Source organism: Heteronotia binoei, chromosome 6 (genome assembly GCF_032191835.1).
Source record: "Heteronotia binoei isolate CCM8104 ecotype False Entrance Well chromosome 6, APGP_CSIRO_Hbin_v1, whole genome shotgun sequence".
Classification (NCBI taxonomy): domain Eukaryota; kingdom Metazoa; phylum Chordata; class Lepidosauria; order Squamata; family Gekkonidae; genus Heteronotia; species Heteronotia binoei.
In genome coordinates this window covers 81,771,418-81,791,115 of record NC_083228.1, presented here as the reverse complement: position 1 = coordinate 81,791,115, position 19,698 = coordinate 81,771,418, and the positions used below count along the sequence as shown (strand labels likewise).

The 19,698-nt window shown below is 42.0% G+C and overlaps 1 protein-coding gene across 1 annotated transcript in view; it reads right to left on the bottom strand.

Moving 5' to 3' along the window:
- The window catches only part of WDR33 (WD repeat domain 33), a 97,424-nt gene that overhangs the window by 2,859 nt on the left and 74,867 nt on the right, over nucleotides 1-19,698 (bottom strand). Inside the window, exons 16-22 of the mRNA XM_060241938.1 lie at nucleotides 18,222-18,374; nucleotides 16,252-17,253; nucleotides 14,316-14,418; nucleotides 8,984-9,446; nucleotides 2,429-2,595; nucleotides 2,216-2,296; nucleotides 856-1,044 (exon numbers count right to left, since the gene is read on the bottom strand). Coding sequence (XP_060097921.1) covers nucleotides 856-1,044; nucleotides 2,216-2,296; nucleotides 2,429-2,595; nucleotides 8,984-9,446; nucleotides 14,316-14,418; nucleotides 16,252-17,253; nucleotides 18,222-18,374 — 2,158 coding nt within the window. The remainder of the gene's footprint in view (nucleotides 1-855; nucleotides 1,045-2,215; nucleotides 2,297-2,428; nucleotides 2,596-8,983; nucleotides 9,447-14,315; nucleotides 14,419-16,251; nucleotides 17,254-18,221; nucleotides 18,375-19,698) is intronic.

Below are 19,698 nucleotides of genomic sequence, written 5' to 3'. Positions count from 1 at the left end.
TGCCCACAAATAGCAGCTAGCTACCAGGACAAGTCAAAATTTGGGAATTAGAATGGATTGCCTTTAGTGTGGTTTCATGAGCATTTCAATAAACAAGGAAGTGTTCTTTGATGGAAAATGCAGGTTCTTTGATGCAAAATGCAAATATAAATTAGAAAAATTAGCAGGGAAAATTAGTAACCACACTCAGTAATGCTTCAATTATGAATGATAAAAACTAAAACTGCATTCAGAACAAGTCTTTCAAATATATATATTTATTTAATATATTTTATCCCATCTTTTCTCCAAAGAACTCAGTGTGGCACACATCATTGTCCTCTCCATTTTATTCTAACAGCCCTGCAAGGCAGGTGATGCTGAAAGAGAGAAAGTGACTGACTCAAGGGGGGATTGGATAAACATATGGAGTAGAGTAGAGGTCCATGAGTGGCTATTAGCCACAGTGTATTGATGGAACTCTGTCTGCAGCAGTGATGTTCTGTATGCTTGGTGCTGGGGGGGGGGGGCAGGCAACAGTGGGAGAGCTTTTAGTGTCCTGGCTGCACTGATGGACCTCATGATGGCACCTATTTTTTTTTGGCCACTGTGTGACACAGAGTGTTGGACTGGATGGGCCACTAGCCTGATCCAACATGGCTTCTCTTATGTTATGTCACCCACAGTAACCTCCATGTCTGAGATGGGATATGAACCCAGGTCTTAGTCTGACACTCTGACCATTACATCACATTGTACAATGCCTAGTGTAGGTGCATTATATAGATAATATAATTTGAACTGACCTTTCCTCTTATGATTGAAAGGCTATTTTTCTAGAGGAAACTGTCTTGTTTTTCAAGGAATGAATCTTACCCTTTCCTCTCTCCTCTGGAGGCCCTCCTTGGATATGGTCCATATCTCGATGGTCAGAGGTTCCTGGTCCATCATGCCAAGGACGCTTGCGAGGTGGCAATGAGGCCATGTCCATTCCCTGGATTGAGGAAGAACGTTCTCGACTTGCAGGAGAGTGACCATCATGAGGAGGGTGATCCTGGCGTGGACCTGACAGTGTTGCAATACACATAAAGATTTACTATTAAAATATATTATTAGACAGGCAGAATCCTTTGAGAGGAAATAAAATTTCACAGTGCACGCTGTTCCAAATATTCCCTACCTCCTGTTCAAGTAAGGCTGTCTTCTCTGCCTTCATTAGAAAGCATCAGAGATAAAAGACTGTAGACATACCTTTTAAAGGACAGGAAAAAGAATAGCAGCGCTTGCAATAAGTTCTAGATCTTGGAAGGAGATTAAGAATGTGAGCATGTTTTTCTATGGCAAGGGTATTAAAACACCATGCACTGAGAATCCAAACTAACAATATTTGGGCAAGGATGGGAGAAAGGTGAGTAAAACATATTGCATATTACAGAGGGCTCACAATTTCTCAGAAAGGTGGGATGAAATGGCTGTCAGACTCATGGTACAGGGAAGCGGATGCAGTAACAAGGGCTGAGAGAGTCTTGGAAGGGATGTTGGAGAAGTTTCTTGGAGGGATCTAACACAGATGGTCTGTTGCTGGACTAAGACAGAACAAGCAAGCCAGGTTTAGGATCTGTAGTTTCTCTCTCTCTCTTTCTCTCTCACACACACACAAGTTACAAAAAAAGCAAGAAGGAGGGGAGCCACAGGCTATGATAGTCTATACTGCTACTCAGGCCTCAATTTGGGCAGGAGCTCACTGGAGTGGAGCTCTGGAACCTCTAAATTCTATTGTGCTCTTTCTTTCTTATGGAAATCTTCATCATGTCACTGTGACCACATAGGAGAAAGTAATTTTAAAAGTATGATGGGAGTAAGGTTTTATGACGACAACTGTAATTCAAGAAGCATTTTAAGGTAGATGCTGAGCTGATATAATTTAGTACACTTTCCGGTGATATCATGATGGCATGAGTTGTGCTAATGAGCTCCAGCACTTCTTTGTCTACAAAATTACCCCTGCTGCTACTTTTAAAAAAAATCTAGTATTCAGAAAAATGTTGTTTTTATATTTATTTATTTACAACATTTATATCCTGCCTTTCTTCCCAGTCATGACCACTAAGTCATCTAGTGTATTTAGAAAGGCAAATTGAAAAGTGAAAGCAGTTACTCAGATGCAAATGGGAGAGAATGACTGATATTAGACATTAGAGAATGGCCATTCTTGCATAAATCAATCAAATTTCACCTGGGTCTCGATTTCCATCCATTCGACTTCCTTCAAAGTGTGGAAACTCATCTGGAGTGGGAAGCAGACCTTTACGACCCCCTGCATAACAACAGATATAGAATGTGAAGGTACTTGAGCAACACAGGTATACCAATAAAAATTCCACTTGAAGCATCCACCTCAATTGGACATGAAATTTTAGATCTCTAGCAAGAAACAATGTTGCCTTACCTCTTGGAGTACCCCGACCTCGTGCCCGGACACCATGATCTCTTCCTCTTGTATTCTCCTCTGATGAGTCAAAGTTATCTTCTGGTACAAAATCATCAGGCCCAGGAAAACTGTCCCTCCCCCTGGGTCCACGGCTCTCATGTCTTGAGGGTGTGCCTCTCCTGAAACTGCACCAAAGAAAAAAGGTCCAAATACCCAGGTTATATAGAACTCCATGCTTAGAAGGCCATGGCTCAAATTAAAAAAAAAAAAACACTTTAAAAATAGTGTTTACCCATTTAAAAAATAACACTAGCAATTGTTACAACTGGATGGTATTAAGTCTGCTCTGTCAAACTAAAAACCCAGGACTTTCAGTCAGTTAACAGGTTTTTAAATTAATCATCTGTTATTATTACAGAAAAACTAACTGTAGAAACGAACAAAGACACTGTTAGTATTTTTGACTCATGGAGGTGGAAGACTGTTGTTGCATTCAGATACCATGACTAGTCATAGTTTATTGATAATGAAAATAGGAAGTTCTTGAGTTCACATGTTTGCTCCCTTTCTCCTCAAATAGGTACCGAGATGGTTTAGAATGAACTGCAATTTGTCAAACCACACAGTTTGGACATGACTATAAATTATGGTTTATCTTGTCCATAAAATAGCAAATGAAATTCAGTGAAAGCAAGTGTAAAGCAATGTGTACTGAGGCAAATGATCCCAAGTTAACGTCGCATATACCTGACCTGGGTAGTCCAGGCTAGCATGATCTCTTCAGATCTCAGAAGCTTAGTAGGGTTGGCCCTGCCTAATACTTGGTGTTAAAGAATGTGGGCCCCTTTATATGTAATCAGAGTTGCCCTTTAACTTGTAAATAAAAGAAATCTACCTGGCCATTAGAACAGTAACTATGCTAATTCATATAGGGGGGAAATATCTTCTCTAAAAAATGCCAAAGCGCAAACCCTCCTGAAAACATAATGCCAGATCATATGGAAGTCTTGCTTTCCCACAGCAAATGTGATTGATTCAGTGATAGTTCTGACTCCATGACAGCTGTAAATGTGCTGCTGTAATGACCACATCCATATATTTAGTCATTTGAATGACAGTTATATCATATTCTTTTCCAATTTATAAACAAAAAAATTCCAGCCTTCTAAATTCTAATGTGATATGTTTGGTAACATGATTTAGTAATGCACCTTTCCCAAGCTAAAATGAAATTTAATAATACAACATTTTCCAGTCCCTGAAACTCAATTTGGCTTATGTTTACATAGTACTGGTACTTAGTATTGATCATTCCAAAGAGTTTGCAAATTTAGCAAATGGCATCCTCAGGCTAGAGAGATTCTCAAAAATGGTTAATTGTACAGCGAAAAAATGTCAATAGCTGAAAGAGCAACTGAAACAATGGAGGCTTGAGGCCTGTGTTCCCCAACATGCTTCCCCTGGGTGACATGGTGCCCATCAGTGTGTTTCCTGGCAACCACTTATTTCTTCCCAGAATACCTCTTCCTAAGAGCCAATCCTGGCTATCCTGTACCTTGCTGAAGCAGGAGATGCTTTGGAGGATTCTAGGAGGCTTCACTTCTGAGCCTGCAAGGAATGTAAATTTGGAAATAGCTGCCTCTATCATAGAAAGGTTTAGAATCTTCCAACATTTAGCAATTTTCCCCCTTGGCAGCCATTTTGTGATTGAACAAAGGGACAAATTCCCTTTGTTCAGTCTTGTTCAGTTATTAATAATCAGATTATGAGTTGTATTTCCTGCTGAAGAAAAGATCCTGACCACTTGAAAAACACAGCTGAAATAAATCCAAAGGCAAGTCAGCTCAGAATTTCCTTCTGCAGAACAGTGCCTCCATGTTATCAACAGGTTTTTGGCACCCAGAAGTCAAGGTTAAACAAACTCATTTTTATACTTAGAGTGCTGGTTTACACACTCTGAATATTTGCAAAATACCATGTTCAAGTTTCTCATACCAGATCAGTTTCACATTTGTATTCCTGACACTGATAGACAATTCCAGGGCTTTTTTTGGTAGAAAAAGCCCAGCAGGAGCTCATTAGCATATTAGGCCACACTCACTGATGTCATCAGCAGCAACCCTTCCCCTCCTTTCTCGCTGGTCACCCAGTTGCTATTGCCTCTTTCCCTTCTTTCTTCCCTTCCTCACTGGCACTTCGTGCCTGCTGTGAGCAGAGAGGCCAGGGAAGGGAGGAGCCCGTGGCTGCCTTCCAGGGCTATTTTTGAGCTAGAACACTGGCCAAGCCAGCCGGAACTGTGTTCCTGTGCGTTTCTGCTCAAAACAAGTCTTGGGAAATTCAATTGATTGCCTGATCAAATAACATTTTAAAAAGAACCCTAAAGCATTTCCGTCTTGATCTTTCATTTACTACTTCTACTTCAAATACTTTCTCTAGTCTCCAAATGAGTCTCCTCACTGACTAGGGTTGTGCTGGAATAGTTTAGGACTCTGTGAGACACCACATCTCCCAAATCATTAAAGACAGAATGCAATCCTATTGCAAGCAAAATGTAGATATTTTTATTTAGTAGCATCATTTACCTTTTTACAAATTTAGATATTATTTTTACAGGAATCATAACGTTAATATATTTCAAAACTTAGTTTTACAATATTTATGACACCTTTGGTGATTGCTTTCTGGAAAACACAGGAAAAAATAGCAAACCGTGTAGCACTATAATAGCAATTATATTGTAACAACAACAAAGCACTTGAAGGGAAATGTCCATATCCAATTAGAGATACATTTTGTCTTGCTGCATAAAGAGTCTCATTACAAAGGTTGTCTTTGTAATGAGGTTGTCTTATTTATTTTTTTTACTCACTACTATTATTTGTAATCAGGTTGTCTTATTTTTTTTTCACTTACTACTATTATGCGGTATTGTATGTATATTGAGGCTATGATCCAAATTAAGAAAGTTGGAGCAAGAGTTAACGATACATATATAACATTAAGCATTGAGGTTTTATGCTGAAAATATGGAAAGATATTATATAACAACTTCATAACGGTTTCTTGAAGGTGAAAGCCCTACGGGGCTGCTGGGACCAGTTAGTATTCTGTTAGCTAAAATGGAGTTTGTTTAGAGTTATAGGAATTTAAACCCCATCTTCAGGTGGCTGGTTGTCTCCAGGCGTTTTGAAATTTTTTCGTAGCTCTTTTTCCTCTTCTTCTGTGTATTTGATAGCAAGAGCATTCAACGCCGTAATTCCTGATTGCGCATCGTGGATCTTGTAAAAGGCGCCATTTTTAAACAACAAGAGATCCGAAGTCGGGCTCCATCTGAATCTGAGCTTACTTTCATGGAGCTTGTTGGAAACGATCTTTAATTTCCTTCTTTTATCAAGCGTTTCTGGCGAAAGATCAAGCAGGAGCAGGATTTTCTTCCCCCTGTGTGTGACATCATCCATTTGTCTTGATTTCTGTAGTACAAGGTCCTTTAGTCGTGAGTTAGTAAATTGAACTAATATGTCCCTAGGAAAATTGCGACGTTGCAAGGAAATGGCGCCCAATCTTTGAACTCTCACTATATTAGCAGCCACGTTGTCAGGCAGGGAAAATGTCTCCCGCAGCCAGTCTGCCACAAATAGCAATAGGTCCTTCTTCTCTTCCGCTCCCTCCTCAAATCCGCGGAGCTTAATATTTAGGGCCCGCCATTTATGTTCCAATATTGCCAGCCTGCTTTGTAGTTTATGTTCGTTTTCTTTTAAGATGGCAACTTCCCCCTTTAACGACAAGCCTAGCTCCGCTGAGCGTTCAGCTATGCTTGCTGTAGTATTGAGGTCTTCTGAGAGCTCACCAATCTTTTCTTTCAGAGGCTTAATATGGTCTATAATGGCTTCATTGAAGTACTTATGAATGTCCATTCTTAATAGATCTAAGTCTTTCGTAGTGGTTGGTCTTTCTGCTACGCTGTCAGTATGGGAAGCGTCAGCAGGCTTAGGAGAAGTCGGGCTGGGCGCCATGTTAAGGCTGTCTGGGGAGCACGCGACCGGGCCACTCACCTTTAGCGCGTTTTCAGGCAAGAAGAATGCTGATACCAAGGTTTCTTTTTTAGAATCTTGCTTTTTCTTACTTCGGACGGCTTTTCCTTTTGTTTTTGTAGACATCAGAGTTTATTTTGTTGAATTCTGAAGGGTTTGGGGAAGGAGGCGACCGGAGCTAGCTTAAACTGCGTCCGCCATTATATCGCGACGCTCCGCCCCCCCCATGGAAAGATATTATAGTCTTTTGTATGGTGAACATATGGTCTTGCAGAATGGACAACTTTTCTATGTATGTACTATTTCTTTTCTATACCCTTTTAGCCCCTTTGCCCCTTATTTCTGCTTATATGAAAACTTAATAAAACTTTAAAAGCACACAGGTTGTCTTCTTCTGTCATGATGTAAATAAGCCCAATAGAAGAATCAAGTCAATTCAAGGGACCGGTTACGGTTTCAAAAACCTCCATCAGCCAGGACTTTAGCTTTGAAGTTTAATACATCATGGCTTCACGCCACATTAAAAAAAAAAAGATAACTTGCTATTTGAAGCACCAGTCCTTCCTGTTTAGGACAAAAGTTCTGTTATTTTCTGGCTGGTAACTGCTTCTCTTGAGAAATTACCAGCCAGAAAATAACAAAACTTTTCAAATAGCAAGTTATCTTTTTTGTGTGTGTGTGGCTTGAAGCCATGATGTACTAAACTGCAAATCTAAAGCCTTGGCTGATGAAGGTTTTTGAAACTGAAACCGGTCCCTTGAATTGACTTGATTCTTCTATTGGGCTTATTTACATCGTGACAGAAGAAGACAACCTTTGTAATGAGACTCTTTATGCAGCAAGTTGAAATGTATCTCTAGTTGGATATGGATGTTTCCCTTTAAGGTTTTTGTTGTTGTTACAATATAATTGCTATTATGGTGCTACACAGTTTGCTATTTTTTCCTGTATCTGAAACTGTGGTTCTTTATTGCTGTAATCCATTCTGGAAAACATAAGCAATATAAAAAAGAAGAGTTGAGAGAAGAATTATAGGATTGATATGCAGCAGCTGAAGGAAGTGTTGTGCACAGACCCAGAAGTATTTTACAAGGATCAAAATGAGCCAAATATGTAGTGAAGAGGCTCTTCATGAACAGATATTACGCAGTATCATTTAATTAAGTGTACTGACCTCTAATAAGATCTGCTGCTTATTATTAATGTTGCAAATTTCAGTAAAAAGTATTATACTAGTCCAAGCAGCCATTTAATGCAATTTAATCTTATTAGCTGCTTTAATTAACATTTTAGATTGGCAGGCCTACTAACACGTATAACAGAAAGAAGAAAATGGGAGAAAGGGACAGAAAGTTGTAGCATTACACCTCTCGTGCGCATGCACACACAGAGCATCCACATTTAAAGTTCAAATCAAATTGGCTGGATAAATTGTAACAGTCCTAAAGTGCTTCAACAGATGCTACTTGTCTGTCTCTCTGTGTGCGTTATTAAGCAAAACAAAAACCCCATTCATTATCTATTTTAATGTATTCTTTAAAACAGGGGTGTCAAACATGCGGCCGGGAGGCTGAATCAGGCCCCCTGAGGGCTCCTATCAGGCCCCCAAGCAACTGCCTGTTGCCTGCTTCCTTCTCCCTCTCTCTTGCTTCCTTCTGCATCTCAACTTGCTTTGCAATCACATAGGAGCTACAGAGCAAAACCTCAATTTTCTCCACTGGTTGAGGCTTGTCCCCCTCCTGGTCCCTTGGGGAGGGAGAGAAAGACACAGAGCTTCCAAGTTCTCTGGATCCCATGGGAAAAATACAAAGAAAGCACCTTTAAGACCAACAAGTGCTAATGTTTTAAGCATGTTTTATTTATTTTTTTTTTTTTAAAAAACATCTTTAGTTATGTTTGTGTCCTTTAAAAAGTTTATATCTCTGCTACCTAATGGTAAATAGGTACACACATGGCCTGGCCTGACACAGCCCAGCCCAACAAGGTCTCATTTATCCCAGGTCCAGCCCTCATAACAAATGAGTTTGACATCCCTGCTTCAAAAGGTATTCTAGTCTATGTCAGTATAACCTGAACATTCTTGCCCTGACCTGGATGGCCCAGGCTAGACTAATGTCTTCAGATTTTGGAAGCTAAGCAAAGTTGACCCTAGTTAGTATTTGGATGGGAGACCACCAAGGAATTCCAGCATCATTATACAGGGGAAGACAATGGCAAACCACTTCTGTTAGTCTATTGCCTTGAGAACCCTATGGGGTTGCCAGAAGTCAGTTGCAACTTCACATACACACCGAATTTGCAATTCTTGTTAATTGAGTTTTTCTGTTCTTTTTATGTCCTCAGAGAACAGAACTGTTGTCTGTACAGTATGGTTTTTCAAAAATATTTTTTTAATAATGGGCCATTCGATAGACTTGTAAGTAATTTTTTCCATATATAAATATTCATCTATCCAAAATCAATTATATTTGCTATAATATGTTCAACTAGAGATATTTTAGTTAATTTTAGTTAATTTTAAATTAATAAAAACTAATCTTACCTTTCATCTCTTCTTCCCCGGTACCGTGCATCTTCAGAATCATGAGGAAATCGCTCATCTGAAGGTCTTCGTCCATCCCAAGGTCCAGGTCCACGATTTGGGCCACGTCCCTCTCCTTCGTTAAATTCTCTGTGGTCAGGAGGAAAAGGCGGGCCTGGACCACCACGTCTCCATTTGTCTTCTTGGAGCGGGCCTCCCCGTCCCTCAAATTCACGTAAACGGTGGCCAAATCGCTTGTCTGGATGGAAGTCATCACGAAATTCATCTGGTCGGTCAAAATCATCATGGAAATCTGGATGAGGTCCTCGTCTCTCTTGCATGCCTCTGCTGTCTCTACCCTCACCCCAGTCTTGGCCACCTCGAAAGGGACCCCTCTCAGGGCCATGATCAGGGCCACTGTTTTGATCATGCCTTCTTTCTGAGAGAGGGCCCATGTGATGGTTTGGTGGACCACGAGAATCACCTTAACAAATGCACAAAAATTTCTATTAGTAAAAAATATTTAAAAATAATTCATTAACTATTTTAGAATGTGCTAATTTTCTGCAATAAAGTCTATATTGAAAGTTAGCTTTTTTCCCATAGTGTAGTTTATTATAATTTAGGCCATCATTTGAGTTTTCATTCTCACTGCTTCCCTGAGAGATTTTTATTTGCATTCCACTGCAAAACTTTATTAGAGCAGAGGTGTCAAACTTATTTATGAGGACTGGATCTGACATAAATGAGACCTTGTTGGGCCAGGTCATATGTCATAAAATGCAATGCCAGGTAGCAGAGATAGAAATTTTATAAAGGACACAAACACAATTTTTTAAAAAAACTTTAAAACACGCTTAAAAGATTAGCACTCTTCCAACACTGTGTTTATCTAACAATCTGATAACGGACACCTCTTCCTCTGAATTATTGCATCAAAATCTGAAGACACTTCTGTAGTAATCTGGAAGACTTTTATTTATTTATTATTTATCTATTACTTTAAATTTCTATCCCGCCCTCCCCGCAAGCAGACTCAGGGCAGCTGACAGCATTCATATTCACAAGTTAAAACCAATAAAAACCAATAAAACATAATTACAGTTTAAGATTTTAAAACCATTTCGTGGCGCTGTATCACTACAATATAAGCGAGTTGTTCTTTTCTGACGGTGATCACATAGTACTCTATAATGATGTAGGGTGGCAGTTCTCTCCTGGTTAGATATCAAAGGCCTGTCGGAACAATTGGGTCTTACAGAGTAGAAAGATCCCGCAGGGCCCTTATGGCCTCCGGGAGAGCATTCCACAATTCTGGTGCTGCCACCGAGAAGGCCCTAGCTCACATCAAACGCAACCTAGCCTCCTTTGGGCCAGAGATGGACAATAGATTTTTTGTTCCTGAACACAGTGCTCTCTGGGGAACATGTGAAGAAAGGCAGTCCCGCAGATAGGCTCCTGACCACAGAGGGCTTTAAAGGTCAATACCAACACCTTGAAATGGACTTGGAACACAATAGGTAGCCAGTGCAGCTCTTTCAGCAATGGCCAAATGTGCTCCCATTGGGGGAGCCCCATTAACAGCCGTTCTGCAGCATTCTGCACTAGCTGTAGTTTCCGAGTCAGCGACAAGGGTAGCCTCATGTAGAGAGCATTACAGTGATCTATTCTTGAGGTGACTGTGGCATGGATCACCATTGCTAAGTCATCATGCTCCAGGAAAGGGGCCAATTGCCGCACCCGCCGGAGATGAAAAAAAGGCGGATCTGGTAGTGGCTGCTACCTGGGCCTCCATTCTAAGAGAGGACTCAAGGAGCACACCCGAGCTCTTGACCATAGGGGCCAGTATTAGTGACACCCCGTCAACAGCCAGCAGAAGGATCTCCCCCCCTGGACCACCCCAGCTCAGGTAGAGAACCTCCGTCTTCATCAGATTCAGCTTCAACCGACTCAGCCTGAGCCAAGATGCTACAGCTTGAAGAGCCAGGTCTAGATTTTCCAGGGTACAGTCAGACTGGCCACCCATCAATAGATAGAGCTGGGTGTCATCTGCATATTGGTGACATCCCAGCCCATACCTCCTGACAATCTGGGCAACGGGGTGCATATAGATGTTAAATAACATCAGGGACAGAACCACACCCTGTGGCAAACCACATATAAGTGGGTGCCTTTGGGATGATTCCTCCCCTATCACCACCCTTTGTCCCCGATCTAGGAGAAAGGAGGCCAACCACTGTAAGGCGGACCCCTGAATCCCCACATCGGCAAGGCAGCTAGTCAGTAGCTGATGGTCAACCATACCAAATGCAACTGACTTAGATCTTAGCACTGCTGAGCCGTCCCGATCCAGATGTCGCATGAGGTCATGTATGAGGGCGACCAGAGCTGTCTCTGTCCCGTGACCTGTTCGAAAGCCGGACTGGAATGGATTCAGTGCGGAAGTGTCATCCAGGAATCCCTGTAGCTGAGTTGCCACCGCCCACTCTATAACCTTACCCAAAAAGGGAAGGTTTGATACCAGTCGATAGTTCACCAATATGGTCATATATGAACATTTGAAGCTGCCTTATACTGAATCAGACCTTTTGGTCCATCAAAGTCAGTATTGTCTTCTCAGACTGGCAGCGGCTCTCCAGGGTCTCAAGCTGAGGTTTTTCACACATATTTGCCTGGACCCTTTTTTGGAGATGCCAGGGATTGAACCTGGGACCTTCTGCTTCCCAAGCAGATGCTCCACCACTGAGCCACAATCCCTCCCTAATCTGCAGATGGTTTTTTCAAGAGGGGACGGACCACAGCCTCTTTAAGAGGTGTGGGAAAAATCCCTTCTACCAGGGATCTATTGACAATACCTTGTAGTGGCTCACATAGCAACGCCTGGCTAGCTTTTATAAGCCAGGACGGGCATGGGTCCAACCCACGGGTTGTAGGGCGTACAGCAAAAAGGATCCTGTCGACTTCCTCCAGGCTGAGTGGATTGAAGGAATCTAGAATTGGACCAGAAGACGTGCTTGGTGCCCCAAGTTCTTTCACTGTATCAATTATGGCGAAAAGGTCGCGTTGGAGCGATGAGACCTTACCTGCGAAATTCGCAAAAGCCTCACAGCCAATTTCCAATTCTCTAACGTTTGGTTTACCTTGCAGTAAAGTTGTTAGTGACTGAATTATACTAAACAATTGTGCTGGGTGCAAGGTTGCAGATGCAATCCGGGACGCAAAGTAAGTCTTATTTGTGGCCCAGACTTCCATCTCACAGGTCTGCATAAATGACCTATAAGATGTTCTCGTAGCTTTGCTGCGAGTGCGTCACCATTGTCTCGCTAGTCGTCTCAATTGCAGCTCCAGGGTATACCATGGAGCAGATCGTGAACGAAGAAGAAGAGGACGTCGAGGATCTCATCGATGGCTGTAGAGAGCTGGTTATTCCAGATCTCTACCAGCTCATCCAACAAGTCACCAGAGAGCCAGATATCACGTAAAGTCATTTGAAGCCGCAGAGGGTCCATCTTGCTTCGTGGGCGAGCTAAAACTTGCTCACCGCCTAAACTGGGTTGGGGTGGATTATCCACACGGGCCCTCAGGGCATAGTAGTCAGACCATGGCACTGCCTCGGCAGAAATCTGATCCACTACAACTCCCACCGCAAAGATCAGGTCTAATGTGTGTCCGGTCCGATGCGTGGGCACTGTTATATATTGGGAGAGTCCCAGTGCTGCCATGGAAAACTCTAGGTCCATCGCCCGAGTGGAAGCCGCGTCCTCGGCATGGACACTGAAGTCACCCAGGACTATAAGCCGAGGATGCTCCAATGCCCAGCCTGCAGTTCAGTAGGCTGTTCAGATGTTGTTCAGGTGTGTATCTTTTAGCTGCAAACCTACTTTTGATCTACTGAAATTAATTACAGAAATCTCATGGACAAAGCTTTGAGCCTAACACCCAGGAGAAATGGCTGAGTATTGTGAGCTTTTGTACATAAACTGTTTTGTGTACTGGCCAAGAACATGTGGAGGCATCATGACACAAAGTGAGGGCTATGTGTGTCTACAAAACTATAGTCTTCCCAGAAAAATCAACTCCTATGAGACAGTGCAAGAATAGAGACAGCCATGTATAGTGGTCAGGATCAGCCTACTCATCTGGGAAGCCTAGGTTAAAAATCCCCATTCTACAAAGCAAATGTGCTGGGTGAACTTAGTTTGGACACACACTCTCAGTCTCATCCACATCACTGACTTATTATTTCTCTTCTAAATAGTTCACATTTCTTTCCTACTGAGAAAGACTGGATCATAAAGACTCGAATACAGTGAAAAGGGGGAGGCAAACCCAGTAGTACTCAGGACAGTTCTTTGCTCTGTAGCTCCCGTGTGATTGAGCAAGCCTAGCAAAGCAAGCTGTGTTGCAGAAAGAAGCAAGGGAGAGGGAAAAGGAAGCAGACAACAGCCATTTGCTTGTGAGCCTGATAGGACCCCTCTGGGGGTTGATCCATCCCCTAGACCACATGTCTGACACCCCTGTGTTAGAGCAAAGGCTATTTTAAAATCACATTTTGTTCTTTTATTATACTGTTCAGTCTGGACCTTGTATATATTCCTTGCCTTCCTGTTGTTTTAGCAGATGTAATTTCATTCTTTATTCAAATCTGAAATTTTATCTGGGTGTCTTTTCATACATTAATCTATTTATGTCAACCAATGTAGCATGCATTCGATGTCTGCAAAGTTAAATTTCAGCTAGGGGTGTTTTTTACCAGTTTACCAGACCAGCATTTTGCTACCATCTCTTAACATGTCAAGATAACTTCCAGAGAGAATTCTGATAATGCCCTTTATGAAAGGCTGTGCTTGAAGATGAATTGGGGAACTACAGCTGGCTCAGAATGCTGGCTCAGAATTCATATCCCAGACTACTGGTAAGAACTATGTACCTGTAATATACAACTCTACTACTGAAAGTGTGGATTAGTTACTGGTCTGATTCTATCACAATTCAAACCTGGGCCCAAAGCGTCTCAGAACACAAGTGCCAGAGTTTTATTTATAGGCTCTGAGAGACCAAAGGAATTAATAAACTAAATTATTCCTTACTTCTGCAAGATGTTAGCATGTTATCTGTGTGTGTGTTTTATCGTTTTATTAGTTCCAACCTTTGTATAATATTTATGTGACTTCTTTGATGACTGATGGCCAAAAGACAACGTACAATTCAAACCAAACACATACATTACCTTATATCACCTATGCACTATCTCCCCAATACAGCTCTGAAGATTTATTTATTGACAAGGCTTGCTCAGCAATTACATGGAGCTTAAGGGTTTTTATTCAAAGCAAGCAGCATGCTTAATTACCTTTATTAGGACCAGGTCCTTGGTTATGAGGGCCATGACGGCCAGGCCCTCCATGCTGTCCCAAACCTGGTATTAATGGAGGTGGGCCTGGATTCTGTCCTTCCTGTAAATTCAATATAAAAGAGGAGTTAATGAAACAGAAAGTTCAGCTTATCATGAAAAATCTTTCCTAGCAGGTAGGACAGCAAGAAGGATAGCAAGAGTCCTCTTTGGACTAAGAAGAGAAGAAGAGATTGGATTTATATTCTGCCCTTCACTATCCAAATGAGTCTCAGAGTGACTTGCAATCTTCTTTCTCTCCCCCTCCCCACAACAGACACCCTATCTTATCTTATCTTCCAGATAAGAGTCCACACTTAACCACTACATCAAATTGGCTAAGGCACTGCCAAACAATTTTGTATCCCCTTCCAGAGTTGAGTTGACTTCCATTTCCAAATCAAACAATCCAGGAAAGCCTAAGCAGGCCTCGTTGTTGCCTACTCTAGCACAAAACCACAGATCCAGGACCTTGCCCCTCACCCCTAAGTGTACATCCTGATCTACTCCTGAGTTTGGTTGCCTGCCTACCTGTTAAGACAGAAGGGACATTCACAGTAAGTTCAATTGGTCTTTCTCATCTAGAAGGAGGAGAGTAGGCTGTATCCTGTTCCACAGCAAGGACCTAGGGTGGATCCCAGAACAGATAGGCCCTAAGTAGCCCTGCAGAGAATCTGAGGTTTCTGACTTCTGGAAAAGCAGTGGAACACTTTTCTTCCTTGCATCTGGTCATTCTATACACAACTCCAAAAAGGCAAATCTAGAGAATCCTAGAACATTCTGTGGTTCTCCACTCCTGCCTGGCAATGCCACAGAGCTTGGACTGACAAAGAAATCACATGGACTTAAAAGAATTCAGTCTCCCTCAAAAAAAAACAACAACCCAGGGAATCACAATAACTTTGCTAATTCCAATAATCAGAGTGAGTAGTAGGAGTCTTGTGACACTATCACTTTACAAAGGGTTAGAATAAGGAACGCACCACAATACCTTGCAAGAGGTGTGAACGTGCACAAGGAAACATTCGCAACAGCCCCACTGCAGTCCATGCCACACACTATCACAACATAACGTGGGCAGAGCTACAGCCTAGTGCACTCATCTGTTATTTCTTCATGGATTCCCCCACTGACAACTTCCTCATTCACTTCTCATTCAATCAGCTCTCAACAAACATCTCACTATTCTTAAGTAGAATGTTCTCTAATATAATATAATGCAACTATAATTCTGTTTTCGTGTGTTTTGCAATCATCTGTCTAGATAAAGATATGACTCCAGAATGAAAACAAATGTGAAAATATTTTGTTGCACAACTGAGTTATAAAAACCTAGTAAAACTAAAACCTAGCAACATATACGTGATCTTAACATTTGAACCACATGGGCTATGATCTCAATATTACTTGAGATGAGTGCAAGGGATAGCTTGAAAGTCCTCACACCAAAAACTGCTTTTCAAATATTCCAGCCTTAAAAAGTAGCCATTGTAGTGATGCAGGAAAAATGATACACTTGGGAATAAAAAAAGCTCACAAGTCTAGCTGGCAGGAGCTTGCTTCATGGCACTCTGAATTGTGTCTATTAATAGGGGCTACCAGAAAAAAAATTTACATTAAAAACATTCTTGTAATCTTTGATGCTGTACTGCTATTTTATATTCTTCAAGGCTTCAGATTAACTTTAATACTTTATTAATTATAAATCATATTGCCATATTCCACAGCAAACAACACACTGTACAATCCAAACTTCATCTAATCTATTTTGCACTGGGATTATTAGCAACTCTGGAAATTCTGTGCTTATACACTTTAAATAATCACGTATTTTTAAAAGATATTATTGTCCTGCTAGGAACATATAACCATGGAGATCCATCTTTAGCAATCATACCTGATTGAATGGGGTCCGAGGACCATCACCAAGCAAGGGAGTTTTCTGCTGAGGGAAAGGTGGAGGGCCCTGGGAAGGATGTGGCCCCCTTGAAGGATTCTGCTGTCCTTGAGGCCCTGGCATGTTTGCTTGAGGTCCTACCATAGTGCCTTGCGGAGGTCCCTGCTGTCCCTGTGTACCTGGTGGCCCACGCAATTCTTGTGGAGGTCCCATCATTGAACCCTGAGGTGGAGGACCCCTCATCTCCTGTGGACCATGTCCCAGTAAACCATGAGGCCCTCTCATTTCTTGTGATGGATGACCCATCATCATTCCTTGTGGACCAGGCCCTTGGTTCTCTCGTGGCCCTGGAGGTCCCTGCATGCCTCTTGGATTAAGTCCCATCAAGGGCCCTTGAGATACAGGACCCTGCATCCCTTGAACTCCTTGCACTCCATGAGGACCTTGCATCCCTCTTGGGCCAGGTGGTCCTTGACCTGCAGGTGGTCCTTGAGGACCTAAGTGGCCTTGTGGCCCTGGTGGTCCTTGTTGTCCTATATGACTCTGAGGGCCAGGTGGGCCTTGTGGGCCTAAGTGTCCTTGAGGGCCAGAACTACTCTGTGGACCAGGTGGTCCTGGAGGCCCCACTGGCCCATGAGGACCAGGATGTCTCTGCATTCCTTGATGTCCATGAAGCTCTTGAGGCCTAGGCAGTCCTTGTGGAGGTCCTTGTGGCCCAAATCCCTGTGGGCCACTACCTCCTTGGTGCAAAGGAGGACCTTGTGGCCCCATTTGTCCTTGAGGTCCTGGAGGTCTGAACTGTCCCTGTGGCCCTGGTGGTCCCATTTGAGGCATATTCATTGGCATCTGCTGAGGTGGATGGGCCTGCTGAAAGCCTTGAGGCACCTGAGACATTGGACCTTGACCTGGGAAATGCTGGGGTCCATGAACAGGTCCTCCTGCAGGAGGCTGTGGCTGACCCTGCTCAGCTTGTTTTTGTGCAAGCCTCTCAATCTTCAGTTGCTGCAAAACAATCAAACAGGGACAGTGTTTTATTAATTGTTTCTGTATTTTTATTACTGATATATACTGCCCAGAGCTTGGCACTAGTTAGGATGGGGTGATTAATAAGCCGAATAAAATAGTAGTCATACCACTACTACTACTATTAGTATAGCTCTGGAGATAGTTTAAATCTATCTGGAGATAGTTTAAAGTCTTCCCATGCAGTTACTTGTGGACCTTTGGATAACAGAAGACGACTGCAGATTTATACCCTGCCCTTCTGTCTGAATCAGAGAGGCTTACAATCTCCTATATCTTCTCCTCGCCACAACAGACACCCTGTGAGGTGGGTGGGGCTGAGAGGGCTCTCACAGCAGCTGCCCTTTCAAAGACAACCTCCGCCACAGCTATGGCTGACCCAAGGCCATGCTATAAGGTGCAAGTGGAGGAGTGGGGAATCAAACCTGGTTCTCCCAGAGAAGAGTCCGCACACTTAACCACTACACCAAACTGGCTACAAACACTGTTTAGGAACTTTGGAAATTGAAATACACTGACTGTGAATTCAGATTTTTAATCTATAGAGTTCCAACTGAAAAATATGGCTAGGAAGTGATACAATTCTATATCAAGAACTTTTACCATATCATGACTGTACATATGTCAATTAGAGATTTATCAGAAGCAGAGAAACCTTTTCCACAATGTTTGGTGACATCATTTATTCATTATAAATGACTATATTTAGAATACATCTATAATGGCACAAACCTCGCAACCTGCTCTTCATCCAAAGAACTCTTAATGCACACACCACCTGCACACTTTCCACTGACAGTCCTGTGCACTGTGTGCTCACATGTCAGCAGGTGGAGAAGGGCACGTGGGCTGGCACTAAGAGAAGAGACAATGGGTCCCATTGGAAGCCCAGGGCCTCAGCAGCTGTCCTCATGTCAGGGTATGCTGATGCTGGCCTTGTTACATACCTCCAGAAGCTGTGGGTTAGTATACTGAAGAGCTGCCATTTCCTGTTCAATCTCTGCCTGTGACTTCTTTTTCTCTTCTAGTTTAAGATCTTCCTTTCTGTCATTCAATGGCTCAGCAGGTGTAGGGATGGGAACTTTATTCTGCATCCAAGCCTAAGGATGATAATAGAACCATATGGCAGAAGTATTATTGACAAAATACAATGGGATAGATCCATTCAAGGATGGAGCCTTTCCTCTGACAAAACAACATATTTAGATCCAACTTCCTAAGCACACCCTTCCTCTGGCACCAAACCTAGTAACCTTTTGACACCAGGCTAAATTACTTTTGTTCAAAGTATTTGCAAACTATTAGTTTTAAAGTGTGCTGAGGATGTTTCTGGGCATTACTGAGAGAGTCTGGTTGAAACAGTTACAAGGCATGTAAGGAGAGATGTTCTGCTAGGCTTTTGATTGAGGACAGCAGTGGGTATCACCATATCTGGCATGCCCTCCCCAACCGCCACTTTGCTTTCCTCCCACTTGTGGGACAGTAATCCATACTGTAATTATCTAGTGCCATCCAATGCACTTTAATTTTAACTTACTTTTTAAAAATCTGGTTTTATATTGTACTTTTTGTTCTTGTTAATCATCCTGAGCCCTGTGAACTCAGGGAAGGGCAGTATATAAATTATAAATAAATAAATAAAACCCGCCATCTTTTGCTGCTATTGGTGATTAAGCTTTTGAATTGTAATAACCGCTGTTGCTATTATGTTTTTTATTATGGCTGCCAGTTATTGTATTTTGAATTTATTATGGCTCTTTTACGAGCTTTTATTGGTGTCACTAGAAGCTAGTGATTATCATTATGATATTTTTGGCTTAAAAGTGGGCTTGTAATATCATGCTTTTGTGTTGCTCTCTAAATCCTAATGTAGTGCTATCAGTCAAAAATTTATTGTGTATAGCCATTGGCCGTTACAAAACAGAACCCAAACAACAAAGTTTCCAATTAACACCTTAAAAGTTCCCCAGAAAGGCCAACCTCAAGAAGTTACAGCATTTGATATTATTCTTGCTTTTATCTTCTCAGCTGCAAGGGCAAACAAACAGACTCTACAGGACACATGAGCATCATTGTCAGGTAACAGAAATATAATCTTTTCAGTTTCTGAACGTGCTTTTAAGGTTAGTACTCCAGACAGAAATTAAATTCTGGGGTGTTGTAGAGTGGACAGGATAGAATATAATGGGGGAGGTTCTCTATCATAGATGAACCACAAATGCAAAAAACATTGTTCTGTTGGAATGTGGGAATATCGACCAGTTAACAGAGTTGTTTGCATAGTCTGAAAGCGGAGAGCTGTGAAGGATGTTCTGATGTTAAATCTGGAGATATTAACCAGGTATGGGAATCTCAGATGATGAAATCTGATTAGTTTGAATCAGGGGGCTACTTTAGATTTTAGGATTAGAGAATGTTCTAGCA